This window comes from Rhinolophus sinicus, linkage group LG03 (assembly GCF_036562045.2).
Source record: "Rhinolophus sinicus isolate RSC01 linkage group LG03, ASM3656204v1, whole genome shotgun sequence".
Classification (NCBI taxonomy): Eukaryota; Metazoa; Chordata; class Mammalia; order Chiroptera; family Rhinolophidae; genus Rhinolophus; species Rhinolophus sinicus.
The window spans coordinates 31,705,509-31,723,113 of record NC_133753.1 but is presented as its reverse complement, the minus strand read 5'-3'; the positions used below and the strand labels follow the sequence as shown (position 1 = coordinate 31,723,113).

At 40.4% G+C, this 17,605-nt stretch overlaps 1 protein-coding gene across 9 annotated transcripts in view; it reads right to left on the bottom strand.

The window, feature by feature from the left end:
• ESR2 (estrogen receptor 2) overlaps positions 1-14,755 on the bottom strand; it is a 54,961-nt gene extending 40,206 nt beyond the window's left edge. For 8 of the 9 annotated variants that reach the window (XR_012494650.1, XR_002137489.2, XM_074327388.1 and 5 more), the window contains exons 1-3: positions 14,162-14,509; positions 3,370-3,825; positions 1,338-1,510 (exon numbers count right to left, since the gene is read on the bottom strand). Coding sequence is in view for 7 of the 9 variants with exons in the window: in XM_074327388.1 (XP_074183489.1) it covers positions 1,338-1,510; positions 3,370-3,788 (592 nt within the window). In the remaining 2 variants the exon portion in view is untranslated. Of the gene's footprint in view, positions 1-1,337; positions 1,511-3,369; positions 3,826-14,161; positions 14,510-14,659 lie in introns of those variants that run through there. The other variant, XM_074327385.1, reaches the window with a different exon arrangement.
• Between the last annotated feature and the right edge of the window lie 2,850 nt (positions 14,756-17,605).

The window sequence follows — 17,605 nt, the reverse complement described above, 5'->3', positions numbered from 1 at the left end:
AAGGAGATGAGTATTAGAAGAGAACTACAAGGAAGCAAGAAAAAAAAATGTTGATATCTGAATACAGAAGAGTTCAAAGAAAAACTAGAATATCTTGAATTTGCATGATGTTTATAATTGACCAAATATTTTCACATAACCAACCTTATTTCATTTACAGAACAACTCTGTATCTCCATTCCACAGAGGAGGAAGCAGGCAGGAGGTAAGGGCAAAGCAGTACCAAATGAAGGGCCCAGGACAAATGGGTGGTCATCTACCCAGCATGAATTTCAGGGGATCAGAAGGAAGGTGACTCTTCATCTATTAACATTCTACCCCACTCCCACCCTCTGGATTCTACTAGTGTCTTTGCTTGAGGTAAAATATTCTCTTAATCTAGAGTTATTAGTAGGTGAGTTAACTTAGTAAATTGCTGTTTGCCATTTGCACACTATGAATTCCTCGAAGGTTGCTTTTCTTAACTGGTTGAGAACAAGGCACTGCGGCTTCGACAGAAAGGGGAAGGGAGCTCTAAGATGGGAACAAAGGACATTGCCTAGGAGGAGGGTTGCCAAGGGAGGAGTTATGGTGCAGAGACACAGGAGAGAGTACAAGGAAGCAAAAAAGTGACTTCAGCATATTAAGGCTGGCAAGGGAGGGATAGCATGGCAAGGACAAGTGAGGCAATGGGCTGACGGGCCTTGAAACCAGGTGCACACAATTTGAAATTGATTAAAAAGGTGATTAAAAAAAAAAAAAAAAAAAGCCCTGCAGGACTTTTGAGAAGGGTAGGGAAGTAGTCTAAACCCAGACCAGAAAACAAGGGGATTATGAACAGAGGCTCCACTAGTTCAGGGTAAGAAATGCCCTGAGATCAATGCTCAAAGTCCACTGGAATTGAATTCCTGATTTCTGACCATTTCCATAAAATGTATTTATTCTCTATTCCTCGTGAGCCAGCCCACCATAATGACTGCTACCCATGCCGGGTATTAAGCATAAGTCAAGGGAAGGAACAATTTTTGCAATTTCTAATGAGCGTGCATTTCTTTCCAGGCTTTATCTTCACAAGGGTTGTAACTACACATCTGCTCTCAAGAAGATGGTGATGGGTAATGGTAGGGTGAGACCATCTGAGGTCTGGGGTTCTGGGGTAGAGATCTACAGTGAAAGATAAAGCGCTCTGCACTTGAAACAATCCACCCTCCCGTCTACCCCACCCCCAAACACACATGATCTTCTGAAGTGCTCATTGAGTACCAAACAGGCCCACAGTGACATTTCTGCCAGGTCATCTGCAAAACTGTTTGAAAGCAAGTGAAAAACTAAAGCAGCAGCTAACAATACGCTTATACCTTGAATGCTTCTTTTAAAAAAGGCCTTACATCCTTCACACGACCAGACTCCATAGTGATATCCCGATGCGTAGTCGCTGCAGACGGCACAGAAGTGGGCATCCCTCTTTGAACGTGGACTAGTAACAGGGCTGGCACAACTGCTCCCACTCACCTTCCTTTTCAGTGTCTCTCTGGAGGCAAAGAAAACATTCATTGGAAAAGAGCATTAAGGGGAAAGGAGGAACTTTCTAGGGAAAAAGAAAAGCAGCAAGAACATTGCCCCATTTATCTCTTTGCCCTCAGGGTTCAGGACAAATACACTCCAGGAAATCTGCTAAAGCGAAACCTTTGTTACTGAGATCTATGAAGGGTCCCATTGCTGGGAATGACAGGTCTGCAGGTGCTTAGGTGAGTTTATGCCCTTCCATGCAGGGCTGATGAGCACTAGTGACCACGGAAGACCACTTGTAGCCATCGTGGTGCACAGCTTTGCGTGGGATAAGTGACCAGATTGAGTCCTGCCCACAGTTCTGAACCACGAGCAGGTGTGCGGAGGCCTTCGAAGTTACCGAAGTTCACTGACACTGCACGGAGGGGCCTAAACTCACCTAACCACTCCCAAGCAGCAGGAAGTCAATCCCCACAGGGCCCCTCAACAGCCCTTCAGAGTGCCCAGGTAAACTGGGATTCAGAATTCATTCTGCAATTTAAGATAAAGGTCTAGGATGAAAAGAACTTTAAGAGGAGCAGCAAATGGACTTTAAGTTACATTAAGGTGAATACTATACTTTGGTTTAGAGAGGGGAGAAAGGAAGGGAAGGGAAAGGAAGGGAGGGGAAGGGAGCAGAAAAAAGGGAAGAGAGAACAGAAGGAGAGTGAACACACGCGTGTCCTGAGAGAAGGCTTTGAAGAAAGCAGGTGCTCATTGCCGAGTGGAGGGGCAAGGACTTCCGTAGCGGAAGGGAGAGCCCACGAAAGGAGCACTGGGAGGCCCCCAAAACACCTGGCTGGTTCCTGCTTTCCCTGGGGTTCACTTCTTTTGGAAAGGAAATAGTAGAGGTGTGACTGATCTATAAATGGAGGGAATTATACTATGGTTTAAATTACCCAAATATTAGCAGAACTCTGATTAGAACTCATGCTCAGAAACCAAACTTTTCTTCCATGAAAGACAATGAAAACTTTTAAAAAGCTATATACAATTTTTATACAGTCTTTTATTTTGCCAACAAAGTTTTTTAAAAAGAAGAAAAAATTAAAACCCTGTATAATATGGCTTTCTCAAAGCTTTATGACAGCATTTGAAAGTAATGAACTTCAATATCCAATATGCTATAACTTAGACTTTGGTTGTTTTAGAAGTGTACCTCCCCCTCATGCTTCTCCCTATACAACCCCTTCCCTCCAGAGCTATAATTATCATTAAAAATATTACAAATTAAATGGAAATAACCACCGTGTTACCTTGCATTTAAAGAGTATAAACAAATATTCTTTTTAACTTCTAAAAATTTCAACTAAAGGCTACATTTAAATAGTTTCCTATCAATCTCTACAAAATATTATTTTAGTCCATTGTTAAAAAGTTTGTATACCAATTGTCTGTCTTTTCAGGCTTCATGTGTGTAGTATTTTAAGTTGTAATACTGCCACAGCTACTTATATCCTGGATGCAATCTGTCATGAACACTAACTTGTGATTTCACTACCAGATAAGAAGGATTCAAATTGAAAGCAAAATAAAAATGTATTTTTCAAAGACAAATCACTTCATCAAGAGAAATGTGATTTAAGTTCAATCTTTATTGTTTAAAGACAGTAGTCATGATAGTGAATTCTCCCCCACCACGCAAATCTACAAGCTCAACTTTTTAATGACAGCTAAAATATCAGGATAGATACTCTAGAATTCAGAATGTCACCCTTAGATGCTCTGAGTAATCTATATGACTAATAAAAACCTTGCATATAACACATCTTTCTCCTCACTAAATCAAAGTAATGTGAATAATGCCCATGAAATACAGTTCAGAATGAAGACTAGATTTACCTGTTTACAGGTAAGGTGTGTTCTAATGATCTTGCTTCACACCACGGACTCTTTTGAGGTTCTGCATACAGAAGTGATGACGGGCAATGGATTGCTAAAGGAGAGAGGTGCCCAGGAGTCGGCCACAACACATTTGGGCTTGTGGTCTGTCGACTAGGTCCACCTTCCGAGTTATCGACACTGCTGGGAATACTGTAATTCATCACAGCAGGGCTGTAGAATGCCATGGCTGAATATTCATGGTGGCTCTCTACATAGGAGGAAGGTATATATAGGGGGCCGTGCTCCAGGGGAAGGACAGATTGACCGCAGTTGTAGGAGGCAGGAGAATTAAGGCTAGATGGTGAGTTTTTGATATCCATGTCTTGAATGGGTAATATCTGAGGAAACTCCTTGTGAGAAGAGCCACAAAGGGACATTGTAATGTTCTCAGAGTCTCATGAGCAGATATAATGGCTGTAAAGAATAACAAAAGACATTTCTAAGTTAGTTGGAGCTACAGGCATACCTGTTTAAAGTGTTCACACATTTTTATTAAACACATACACACATTTGTATGAACTTAGAAATACATCCTGAAAGATATACATGAAAATATTAACCTCAGAGGGGATAGGAATATGTGGCACGGAACTCTCATTTTCTACTACACTCACTTCTTTGTTGCTTTTGTTGTTGTTAACCACAAGAATATTTTTTACTATGAGAATTTATTATAAAATGCTTTTTAAAATTAAAAACACAGGATTAAATTAAATTGTCAATAAGTTGTTTTCTTTTAATATAGAACAAGTTTATTTTAAAGTTCTTATGAAAAAATAAACAAGAACAACCAGGAAAACCCTGAAAGAGCAGATCAATGAGCAGGACCAGCATTAATAGATACTCCAATACACTGTGAACTGCCAATAATAAGAAACAAGGAATAGACAGGTCAATGTAACTGTGTCAGTTATCAATTCATTGTCTCTCAGCTTCCAATGCACCATTCAATATATGCTCTACAATAAATAGAATTCCTGTAGCATTTAAAGTGAGCCAATGCTAAACTTTTTCAGTAGAGGGCGCTGCAGGAGCACTGTAGCAAGACGAGGATGGCAGTGTCGGTCTGAGAACATGCAATGGAGCCTGGCCCAGCCACGCGTCCACAGGGTGGTCCCACTGCAACCTTGTGGCCTCTGTGTGGTGATAAACTTTCCACAATCACCTGTCCAGACTGTGGCCTGAGGAGTCACATGCTGAGAAGTCGGTACCCCTGCAAGCCTCCTCACTCTGCGTGACTTGCAACTCTGAAGGTCTTCTGCCCCCACGGGCACCTGGCCTCCTGGGGTATGCCCACACGGCCAGTCACTGAGCACCCGCTCCCGGCCTGCAACTCCAGACCAGCTCCAGCCTGGCTAAACCAGCGAGCATCTCTGCCAGTTCATGGTCCAACCACCTTCTCCCCTGAGGTCTGGTCCCTTCTAAGTTTGTCCTTCCTTGGGTATGCGCTCTCAGCTCTAGGGTACCATATAAAGTTTCCTTATGTCTTATACTTAGTCCCTATCATAGTTAATTAATTATAAGTAATTCTTTATATTAAACTTCTCCTGTTGAACCTATTGTGTGCTTTCTATCTCCTGACTGGGCCCAGACTGCTACATAACAGAATGGAAAATCCCAAAACAGCAAAACCAAAATTTCAAACGTTTTCAGAAATTTGGTATATGATAAAGGTAGCATCTCAAATCACTGGGAAAACAATGGACAACCGAATTGCCAGTGGAAAAAAGAATACATGTCAGAATAAACTCCAAATGGTTCAGAGATCCAAACGTTAAAAGAGAAATGGAAGGAAGGGGGGAGCGGGGGAAAGGACAGGTAGGGGCTGCACGAGTGCTGGAAGCAAAGTAAATCCCTTTATAAAATGGGTGTGGGGAAAACCTTAACTATGGCTAAAAATCCAGATGCAATAAAAAAGGATGTACATAAAAGCACATCAATTCAGTACATAAGAGTAAAACTTGGCATGTCATAAAAACACACAATAGGCAAAGTCAAAAGACTAATGACAAGTTGGAAATAAAAATATTCTCAACTTATATTAGAAAAAAGGGGATAGTGTCCCTAGTATATAAAGAGAACCCTTAAATTAAGATTTTTAAAAAAAGACAAAAAAATACACTAGAAAAACAGGCAAAAGACACAAATAGAACATACACACAAAGAGAAAGCAAAACACATAAAAGAATGCTCAATCCCATTCATAAAAGAGATACAAATTAAAATTATACCAAGATACCATTTCTCATTTATCATGTTTGGAAAAAATTCAAGTGTTTGACAACAGATTCCCTTGAAAAGGCTGTGGAAAACAGGGACTCTCTCCTACATTGCTGGTGGGAATGCAAAATGGCACAACCCCCCTGGATATTTATATATATAGTAATATAAATAGTAATATATAGCAAAATTACATATACTTTTACCCTCTGGGCTATGAGTCCATAGTGTTAATCAAAAAAGAAGAATAGAATCATTTATTACCATCGATAGTGATTGATACACCAGTTCCTCATTCTGAAAATTAGTAATTAAGGGGAAAGAATTAAGCCTGTACCCTGACTTTTAAAGAGGCTCTGTAGAGGGAAAACCCTTACAAAAGAATGCCACCTAATAAAGAGTTCAGAAAAAAAATATTTGGATGGATAACTAGATATTATAGATAGATAGATAGATAGATAGATAGATAGATAGATAGATAGATAAAGTCAAAATGTTAACAATTATTGAATCTGGATGATGGACATATGGACATTCATTATGCTAATCTTTCAACGTTTCCATCAGTTTGAAATTTTTCATAGGAAGCTTTGGAGAAAAAACAAAAAAATACAAGATTAAAAATGGAAACCTTAAAAAAAGAATAACTGGAATAATATAATGTGGAAAAAGGAACAATAAATGACGAATAAATAATGAGAATCCTTGAGAGAGATCATTAAATAAAGAAACTTGCCTTGAGAAGTTCTCCATCTTTAATATCTTCAGCTCCAGCTATCACCTACTTCCATATGTAGGCAACTTAGCTATTTACGGCTCTGAATTACCATCCTCGTGACATTTTCATTTGAATGCTTACTCCATTTGTCCTCAAAACACAATATATCTATGGTGGTTTGAAAATAGCCTGCAAATTCTTCAACACTTCTCCCTTCAAAAGGTGGAGCCTAACCTCCCCCTTGAGCATGGACTAGATTTAGTGACTCATTTCTAATGAATACATTATGGCAAAAGGAATGGTATGTGGCTTTCAAGACTAGGTCATAAAAGGCATTGCAGCCTCTTCCTGGCTTACTCTGTTGGATCACTCACTCTAAGGAAAAGTAACTGCCACATTGTGAGGACACTTAAGCAACCCTATGGAGATGTTCTGCTAACAGCCAGCAAGGAACCACCGCCTCCAGCCAACAACTATGGGAGTGATACGTTAGAAGCAGATTCTCCAGCCCCAATCAAGTCTTCATATGACTATAACCCTGGCCAATTATCTTGATTGCAACGTCATGAAAAAACCTAAGCTGGAACCATCTAGCTAAGCTGTTCCTGGATTCCTGATTCCAGAAACTCTGTGAGATGTTCGTTGTTTAAGTTGCTATAAAAATTCTCTGATACTTTGTTACAGAGCACTAGTTAATTAATACAATATCCAAAGTAATATTCATCATTTTCCTCCCCTAAACCACTCATTTCCTATTTGTGTTCATGACAAAGCCCGTTACAGTTACCTTTGACTTCTCCCCTTCATCCAATTACCTTGAATCACCAACGCACAGTTTTTTATGCATTCCAGAGTACCTTTTCCCCACTCTGTCTTCTGCCAGCATCTGAGCAAGTTCTCATTACTTCTTATCTGTGCATCTGTAATAGGCTCCTTATTACTCCTTGTCCCTCGCTGGCTCCTTCTCCAGGTCCACAGAGCGGCCAGGTTAACATTCTTAAAACCCAGCTCTGATCAGCCTTCTGCTTCCCACCAGCCTCTCTAGTAAGTCACCCTGTTCTAACACTCAAGGCATTCCACTGTGTTGCCCCAACCCATCATTCCACTCTGATCTCTTGTTCTTTTCCTACAGGAAACCAGCGATGTCCTTAAAGAATATGCAAAATGCACTGTTGAAGTGGTTGGCATTTTATGCCTTAGTACTTCTTTCACTCTTAGCACCCCTATAGTTATTTACGTACCAATTTAATCCTTTATATTAGATTACAACTACATTGAATCCTTCTCGGAAATGGTAGTTGGGATGGGAGAGAAAGAAGTAAGTACAAGTTAGATTTTAAACTCCTTGGAGGCACACACTATATTCACCTTCCACTACAACTCAATAAATATTTGTTATAAGCAAAGACTATGAGGAAATGAGTTTAAAATATAAGATTTCACCAAGTCAAGGCTGTTAATCAAAGATGGGAGCACTTTCAGTAGGCGTGCTACTCTGCTGAGACAGGAAATCTAAAGGTGGCCCAAGACATGGACCCTGCCTTCAGGGAGCCATCGTGCCAGGTAAAGGAGGCAGAACAGACCAGGTAAAGGAGGCAGAAGGACCTAATACAAAAGTGCTACCACTTCTAATCAACATTGATTGACCACGAGGGATAAGAGAGAGATTGGTAGCTGAAGAAGAACATAGGATCAAGGAATTTTTATTTTCTTTTTTACATCTATGGGCATTTACTAATCATGAGTATATAATTTCATGTTTCAGTTAGATTCCTAATCAACATAACTGTCCCTGATTCCTAAGAGAAAATATGCAGGAGAAAGCATATAATGCTAGCCACTGTCAAAATTAGCAGTTTCCAAATTTTTTAATTGTGGTAAAATACACATAACAAAATTTACCATCTTAACCATTTCTAAATGTACAGTTGGGTAGTATTAAGTACATTCACACTGTTATGCAACCAATCTCCAGAACTCTTTTCATCTTGTAAAACTAAAACTCTACATCTGTTAAACAACAGCTCCCTCATTTTTCTCACCCCCCAACCCCTGGCAACCACCATTTAACTTTTTGTCTCTATGGATTTGACTACTTGGTACCTCATATAAATGGAATCATACAGTATGTGTTGCCTCGTCACCGGTTTATTTCACTCAGCATAATATCCTCAAGGTTCATCCATGTTTTGTTGCATGTGTCAGAATTTCCTTTCTTTTTAAGGCCGAATTCCATTGTATTTATATACTACAATTTGTTTATCAAGGAAGGGTTTTAAACAGAGATGCTTGAAAACATTTCCAGATCCATGAACATGACCCAGGTTAGAGTGAGTGGTTGACAACAGAGAGACCAAAGGAGCTGGTAATTAGGACATTAATAACTGTTTAGATGGCAGATCCAGGACTGACAGTATTGTTAGGAGGCATTTATCCCTTAGTCTGTCCTGAAAAAACTTCTCTTATTTCAATCCACCTACACAAACACCTGCTCAACTGTGCTTATGTTTTCAATATTGTACCTTGGCAATTGCATTTTAGGGTATTGTTTTTGCTATATGATCTGAGTATATCTTATGTAACCAAAAATTTAATCAAGATATTTAAAGTACTTTAACAACACAACTTAAACCATATATAACAATTGAGAGCAAAATATTTAAGGTAACATGTATGACAAATTTTATCTATGTATGATAAAATGTAACCTGGGGGGGTGGCCGGTTAGCTCAGTTGGTTAGAGCGCGGTGCTAACAACACCAAGGTTGCCGGTTCTTTCCCCGCATGGGTCATTGTGAGCTGCGCCCTCCTTAAAAAAAAAAAAAAAGTAATCTGGAAGTAATAGTATTTAAATTTTGTATTTATTGAACTTTAAAAAAAAATGTCTAAGAAAACAAGATGGCTTACCCAATTTAATAAATAAAAAGCATATCCGAAGGTAAGGGTGGTATACCATGTTGAATATACTAACTTTTTTATACAGAGTACTACTTAAGGTAAACTTATATAAGGGTAAATTCACTCTCAATCATCAAATTAAAACTGAAATATATTCAGGAAATTATTAAGCAGAAAAGTAGATTTTAGAATAACAATTTCAACAAGGGACTGCAAATTAATACCCAATTAATGAAAAAAATAATTTAATTTTTTTACACTAATTTAAAATAACTAATTTTAAACAATTTAAACAAAAAACCATTCTCTGGACATTTTGGTCGATCAAAGTATTACTACATTTCACGTTGTCTCAACTTTACATTGCCCAGAGGAAATGTATTTACCACTTTAGCACAAGTATTTCAACAAAGCCAACACACCAAACTTTCAGAAAACCACATCTTTCTTTTCCTTTCATTAGGCCTCTCAAAAATATAAAGCTTCTACTGACACAAAGTGATGAAGAGTAGCATGGAAATTCATGAACTTGAAATAACACCTCCCATTATCCAGTTGGAAAGTGAACACACAATTTAAAATGACTATGGCATCTCTCAGAAACAGAGAATCAACCCTATCACTCAGTGTCACCTATAAGTGAAATATTCATTCTCAGCCCAGAAATGCTGAAATGACCTGTCAGACACACACCGCCAAATGGCAGATGCCAGGATTCATCCAGGCAATCAGTCAGGTGAGTTTGCTTAGAAAATTTGGATTTCACATATATACTCCAATCAACCTCTCTAGAATTTCCACACATCCCCAGTACCATGATAATTAATGTGAGAACAGGTTGCTGGGCAGTGATTAAAAGGCCATGTTGCTTTTCGGCTGGATATCTTTTAGATGTGTCCAGATTCATGTGACAACTATTTGTCAGTGGGATTTTGATTAATTAGTAACGTGGTAGCCAATGAAAAGGGCTTTTTTTCTTAAGCAAAGACACAACAAGAGGTGATGAACTCAAACCATTGCAGTAGAAGGGAAGCCTTCTCCACTGGAGGTCTATAAATGTGAATAAAAACAAACCTGTCTGGTCATCTGAGTAGTCCTACTCTAAAACAGGGGTATAAAAAGGAAAGAATCCCCAAAAGACAGAGTTTCTTCAACATTATAGCACTGGGTTTCCCTCACTCACTCATTTGAACACCCAAGCATTGCCTCAGTGACCACAATATTGGGTACAACAGGGAAAAATAGTCTCTAAACAGTTTAATTGTTGGGCCTGGCAGGCATGGACTTTCAACTAGGCAACAAAAGAACATGGACCCAGACATTTTGATTCTAAGAATTAATCATTCCTTTGATGTCAATTCTCTTTAATTAGTCATCATAGCCCCAAAACAAAATTGACCCATATGCTTTGTGATGAACAGCCCTTGTCTTCTGTCCAAAGACCCCTCTCCCACCCCCCACCCCCAGTACACACAACTGTCTTGAGGCCTCTCCAGTCATGTCTGCATTCAGTGGGAAAGCTTTTCATACACGTGGGATTTTACATAGTGTTCTAACATACTGGCTAGGAAACACATTACAGCTCTTAAACAGAAAAAAGTGTTTAAAATTCCAAATATTGCCACTGATTCCTTGAAGAAAAAGGCAGGCCCTAGAAATAGCAGAAAGACACTCCAGAGGAGTAGACTGCTGTTATCTACATACCTACCAAATGTAGTTAAAGATGAAGAAAGCAGTCACCACAAGGCCTGTTTTTACATATACTCCGGCCCCGTGGACAGAGCAGTACAGGGGGTCGTAGTCCCAGCTCTGCCTGAAAGCCAGGTGAGCTTAGATCACATAAACTCTGAGCCTCCTGATACCAACAACCAGAGACTATGCTCCACTCTTAGGGAACAGAATCATATTCAAATATTCATTGGGGCAGGTGGGAAAGAATTGTGGACGAAGAGATTCAAGAGGACATGACCAATGCCTAAGTCAACCTGAATACTTTCAACTCCCCTTCCAGTCCTGGGTTTGACCGTAGAACACAAAACATTTACCAACAAAAGGTTGCAGTCCTGCTTGGAGGAAACACAGACAAGCCCAGTATCTGTCTTTCCAGGTGACCTCTCACCGTCCTGCCTGCTCTCAAGTACACCACCATACAAAGATCCCTGCTCAAGGCCCTTAAGCATCAAGAGCTGTAACAGTTCTGGTTAGAAACGCCAACTATCCAGTTTGCTGCCTCATAAACTTGCCCTTCAGCATACCCTACTTTCTGCCACCGTACTTCTCTGAAAGGGAAGTTGCGTATTTAAAATACAGCCTCTTGTTTTTCATAGCACAAAGGAAAAAGACATCATCTGACACCTTTATTAGGTGTGCCTAGCAATAATAGGGTCCTGTTTACTCAACTGAATGACATATTAAACAGTAAAGAATATTAGTTTGCACAAGATTTTGCGTCTATGTCCTGCAGGAAAATCTAGATTTCAAAGCATGAGTACAGAAATGCAGAAACCCTGACATCTACAAATCAATTGGGCACAGACCTTAGCTCCCATTAAGGATAGTATTTTAACTTAAGTAGTCACAGTCACTCTACATTTTATCTTAAATGTCTACAAATTGTCATTTTCAATCGCTCTTTTGCTCCTCACTATTTGATAATATGTAATTTCAGGTAACTTTCTTAATCTCAAGTATAATAAAAGTATTTCTTAGATGCCAAGATTATAAAGGAATAATACAGTCTATTAATATGACACAAACAACAAACGTATTTTAAATGGCCTTGTATTTTAGTTTGGGATAACTAACGACACACCAAAGACTTTAACCACAATGGAATCCACACTTGCTAAGAAATCTATTAGCCCAATATGAAGTTAGCATTTAGTCCAAGCTTCTAGTTTCCTTTTTTGCAAAATAGTTTTGTGTTTGCCTCCATTTATCCCAAAGTATACAGGATTCATACAAAATACCACAACCTGATTCATCCCCCACAAATGGGTGGGGGCTGAGGTTTTCTCTTGAGAAAAGGGAAGGAAGATAATTATTTCTAAGTGAAAACATACTGAAAAGCAAAACTATAAAATCAGTGAACAGACCAGTGATTTCTAGGGGTTGGGGATGGGTAGAGAGGGTTGACTGCAAAGGCCCAGAGGGGAATTTGGGGGTGATGGAACTGTTCTACGCCATGATTATGGAAGTGATATGACTGCATGCAACTGTCAGAATTCATAGAGGGGTACACCTAAAGAGGGGTACACCTAGATTTAACCTCCTATACATTATACTGCAATAAGCCTGCCTTTTTAAAAATGCTATTATGTCTAAAACAATGTGCTAGGCACTGAATTACGAAGTCTAACATTCAAGTACATATACATTCCGCAAGGGTTCTAGATGTAATTATCAAAAAATTACCAGTAAATAAATGATTCAGGTTCAGCGCTCAGTATTTTATATAATTTTTATTATATATTTATAGATATACGGGTATAAAACGACTCAAAACATGAACCAAAATTATCACAAGATGTTTTCTAATAATTAATTACCTGTTGGATACACGTTTATAGAAAATTACAGTCTTACACTTAAAATGGACATATCAATATCTGTTAAGTGCTAATTATATTTTTAAGAGTTAAATACTATAAATACATTTTGGGAAATGTAAAAGGTGATTAGATTCGTTCAAGTCCCTCAGAACCACTATGAAATGTGTCCTAACTGTGTTTTTAATTGATTTCGAAGACTTATATACATCTTAAGTGCTACAGGAAACTGGCTGCTGTTAAAAATAAGAATGTTTCAGTAATTCAACTGAAAAAAAAACAAAAAACGCTCGAACATAAAAAAGAATCCTAAGGTTTATGCTTTAACACCTACTGATGAGCAGGATTCTTACATTTTCCCTCTTCTAAAATGCACGCAGAAAAAGATCTGATCTTCTGCAGGAAAAAAGAGGAGTCCAAGAAAAAGTGTGTAATGTTATTTTCATAGTCACAGTACATTTACTTTTTACAATACTCACAGTACAAACCTTTCTTCTCACATGTTCACTTTTTAAACAACAAACATCCTTCTCCCCACACAAAGGATATTGGCCACTATGAGTTTAGAAACTTGTAACAAAAGTAAAAATTCCTCATGGAATGGCCATGTAAATACTAAAAATCTATCAACATAAGACAAATACTTTCTTCCAAAGAGTTGTGTGCCACACGAAAGCACAAAGTCGCTTTTTAAAAAGCTGGTAAAATTGAGTCAACCTTATTTTCCTAAGCAGGAATCCACTCAAATCCAAAATCTTGTTTGTCACAAAATTAATATTCCCTTGACTTAATTTTATACTTCCAATATGAATTAGGCACGAAGAGTAACACAAAGGGTTAGGAAACAACAGTTGGTTTCCTCTTCAGCAACTGAAACAATACCGAACTTAATCTCACTCAATCCACCCAGGATAAGTAAACCTGCTTCCTGATACAAAAGAACGCCAATGAATACGTTTTAAAACACTGGTCACCTGTCTGGTACATGTACATATTCCCAGGCCCACAAAACTCAAGCATGAAGCTCATGTTCAACTTTCCCTGTCAACATTTCACCCACTGTAGAGAAATCCATAGAGAAGACCTAGACGAGTGTTTTCTTTTATAGACATGTATATTAGCACATTCAACCTCGAGCTTACAGACACAAGCTAATTAAATAAGTTAACTTGCCCGGCGTCTTGAATAAACATATTTGGAACATAAAATGTTTCCAGTAGTTTTCAAGACGGGTTTTGTGTGTGTGTGTGTGTGTGTGTTTTAATGGTGATGGGGTCTTTTAGTCTCGATATTACTGGTTTCCCACGCAGGATTTCAAACAGAAAATCAGACAATTAAATCACACCGTGAGCGAAGCGGCACTTACCTTACCCGCAGAGCCATCTCTGAAAATGCGGACGTGTGCTTTTCCCGGAGTTCCGTTCCCTGCAACCCGCTGGCGGCCCCCAGCTGCAGACAGCGTGTGCACCTCGCGCAGCCCAGATCCGAAGCCAGCCTTCACCCGCAGCCCTGGATGTCTGTCACGCACAGCCCAAGAGGGTCCCCTTCCCGCTGAGCTCCCACCGCCTCATCTCCAGCCTTTAAGTTTCCAGAGGTGGTTCTCGCAGCCTGGGCTCTTCCAGCATCCTCGTAGCAGGAGCGAGGGAGCGAATGACAAAAAGTCCAGTAGCCCAAGACACTGCAAAGATTACAAACGACTTAACCAGGAGCCTCCCCTCCCTTTTAAAGACGGGGGCGGGGGCGGGGGGGGGGGGAGGCAGGCGAGAATCCAAGAGCCCACGTGACCACCGAGCGGGCAGCCTGGAGATCTCAGCTGGGAGGTCTCAGGAGGACCCGAACTCCCTGCCTGGAGATCCAAGCTCACCTGGGGGAAGGGGGAAGCCCCAGGGCAATGCCGTCCGAATGCCTCACACTCGCCCGCAGGAGCAGCGAAGCACAGAAGCCTCCCCTTGCCCTGCCTCGGATTTAGGAGGTCTGGGGCGGGGCCTGAGAATGTGCATTTCTCACCGGGTCCGGAGTGATGCTGAAACAGATGCCGGTCAGGGGACCACACTTTGAGGATCAAGTCCCTGACCCACGTGGGCCTGAGAGGGGTTGGATGCTTCAGTGTCATTAAATCTGAAGTCTGACTATAGGAATCTAGTGAAACTAGAGAGGCCTTGAGTTTGCCCAATCCCCAGGAGCAAGGGCAGCTGTGTACCGAAGGAAAGGCAAAGCCATACGGCCACGGTACAGAGGTGGAAGCTGTGGGTTCTCAGCTCTCAGGGTCTGGCTGGAAAGGCTTTTCGCGTTTGAGCAAAGATCCCAGGAACCTCCCCAAACTCCTATTGTAAGGAAGCACGGGGTGGGGGGGAATCTGTGCCTCCTCCGTCGTGGCGCCCCTAATGCTCTGGCTGCGCCTTCGTCAAGCTCATTATGCAGGCGAGTGTCCCCTGGTGGCAGCTCCAGGCCCCCAGCTCTGCGGGATCCCCAACCTCTCCTCACCCTCTCCTCAGTAGACCACAATGTGAAGACTAGGACTATAGGATAGTTACTAAGAAGCAACTGGCCTTACTTAGGGCAGCCATTGATAGCGAAAATCAAAAGGAAAAGTAGCAGATGTCCCACAAGCCATTGTGAGACCTTAGTGCCACATTTGTGCCTAATTAATCAAACTATCCATACATATGGCATAAGGGACATGGTTGGTTCTTGATCCGTCTATGACTCCAGAGCTCTGAAAGAGGAAGGCCAAAAGGGCATTTTAAGGGAAACTTTTACAGTGCTAGCCTCAAGTGTTTGTGATTTAGCCAAAAATAACCTAGAGGGACTCTATTGAACTCTTGGGTTTATAAGAGTGAGGTCCACAGATGATGGAGACAGGCTCCAAGTATGGAGAGCCACCTACTTTTATAAACAGTGGTTATCAAAAATTTCTACTCTGCCCCTGTCCCATTTTCATTAAAGACAGGACTCCTAGATTGTCTTAAGTTGTACAGCAGTTTGCTGATCTTTGAAGCAGAGAAGTTAGCTTGGACAGGAGGATGTGTTAGCTGACCCGACCCACCCCGTGAAGGACTGTAGAGAACAAGATATTTTTCTTTGCCAATATTGGCTTCCCTGTTCCCTCTCTTGAGTGTCTCTCCAGGTACCCAGTATCCATGTGTTCCTTCCTTCTTTCCACCTTAAAGAGAAAATCTTAAATGATGGTTAAAAACATTAGTTCTGTTTGGGAGTACTTCCTTGTTAACAAGATACCTCTGGAGTGAAAATAATTATGAAGGAATTTCAATCCTGAGCTAATAGGCAGACAAAGGTGATGTGAGGGTGAAGAAAGCTGACATCTATCGAGTAGCTATATAGTGCCAGAGAGTGTGCTAAGTGCTTGCACAGCATCTCATTTGATCCTCATGCCAGTTCTGCAAACTAGGTAATATTGACTCTACTTTTCAGATGAAGAAACTGAGGCTCACAGAGCTTATACCGTGTTTCCCTGAATATAAGATCTAGCCGGACAATCAGCTCTAATGCATCTTTTGGAGCAAAAATTAATATAAGACCCAGTGTTATTTTACTATAACGTAAGACCGGGTCTTTAATATAATATAATATAACATATTATACCAGGTCTTATACTAATTTTTGCTCCAAAAGACGCATTAGGGCTGATTGTCCAGCCTGGTCTCATTTTCGAGGAAATAGGGTATCAGCTACCGGAAGCCACACAAATAAAAGAACCCAGTAACAACAATGCTTTTGTAGGTAGCTACCACTTATTGGCTCCTACCACTATAGGAGCATTTAGCCATGCTCCACTTTACATATCATCTCATTTTATACACAAGCCTATGAGAGAGATTCTATTATTAATTATCCCAATTTTACAGTGGCTGAGAAGGACTTGAACCCAGGCCAAAGCCCAAGACTCTGATTTTTCCATACCGTGACTGCGATTAATTGGAAATGAAAATGGCTTGAATGACAGGACATTATGAGGTGTGATCAAACAAAATGGTGAATTTAAAATTTAAAAAAATTATTACAGTAAAAGACACATTGCCATTACTCCCCCTCAACATATTCCCCCTCGCTTCAAACACACTTATCCCATTGTTCTTGCCACTTTGTGAAGCAGTTCTGGAAGTCCTCTTTCGTGAGTGTCTTTAGTTGCGCTGTCGTGGCTGCCTCGATGTCCTGAATCATTTTGAGTTTGGGAAGAGCCAGAAGTCACTCAGTGCCAGATCCAGTGAATAAGGTGGGTGAGGACACACTGTAATGTTTTTATTTCACAGAAGTTGCCGTATACCAGAAGCGATGTGTGACAGGGAACGTTGTCATGACGGAGGGTGATTTACAGCACACTTTAAAACACCTTCTGCTAACCGTAGCTCACAACTGACTGACTGCACTGAACAAGCTGAAACTTGTCACACGCTGTTACTAAGGTTCAACTCACTGCTTCCAGTACTGAAAATCCTTGCCTTCCTGTTGGATGGGACTTAGCAGCAGCATTCACTATATTTGTTGATCACAATATGCCGTACCATCACACATCTGGTACGGCAATTTCTGTTAAATAAAAGCATTACGGTGTGTCCTCATCCACCTTATTCACCGGATCTGGCACTGAGCAACCTCTGGCTCTTCCCCAAAGTCAAAATGACCATGAGAGGTCAATGTTTTGAATCGATTCAGGACATTGAGGCAGCTACGACAGCGCAACTAAAGATACTCATGGAAGAGGACTTCCAGAACTGCTTCAGAAAGTGGCAAGGATGATGGGATAAGTGCGTTTGAAGCAAGGGGAAGTATTTTGAGGGGGATTAATGGC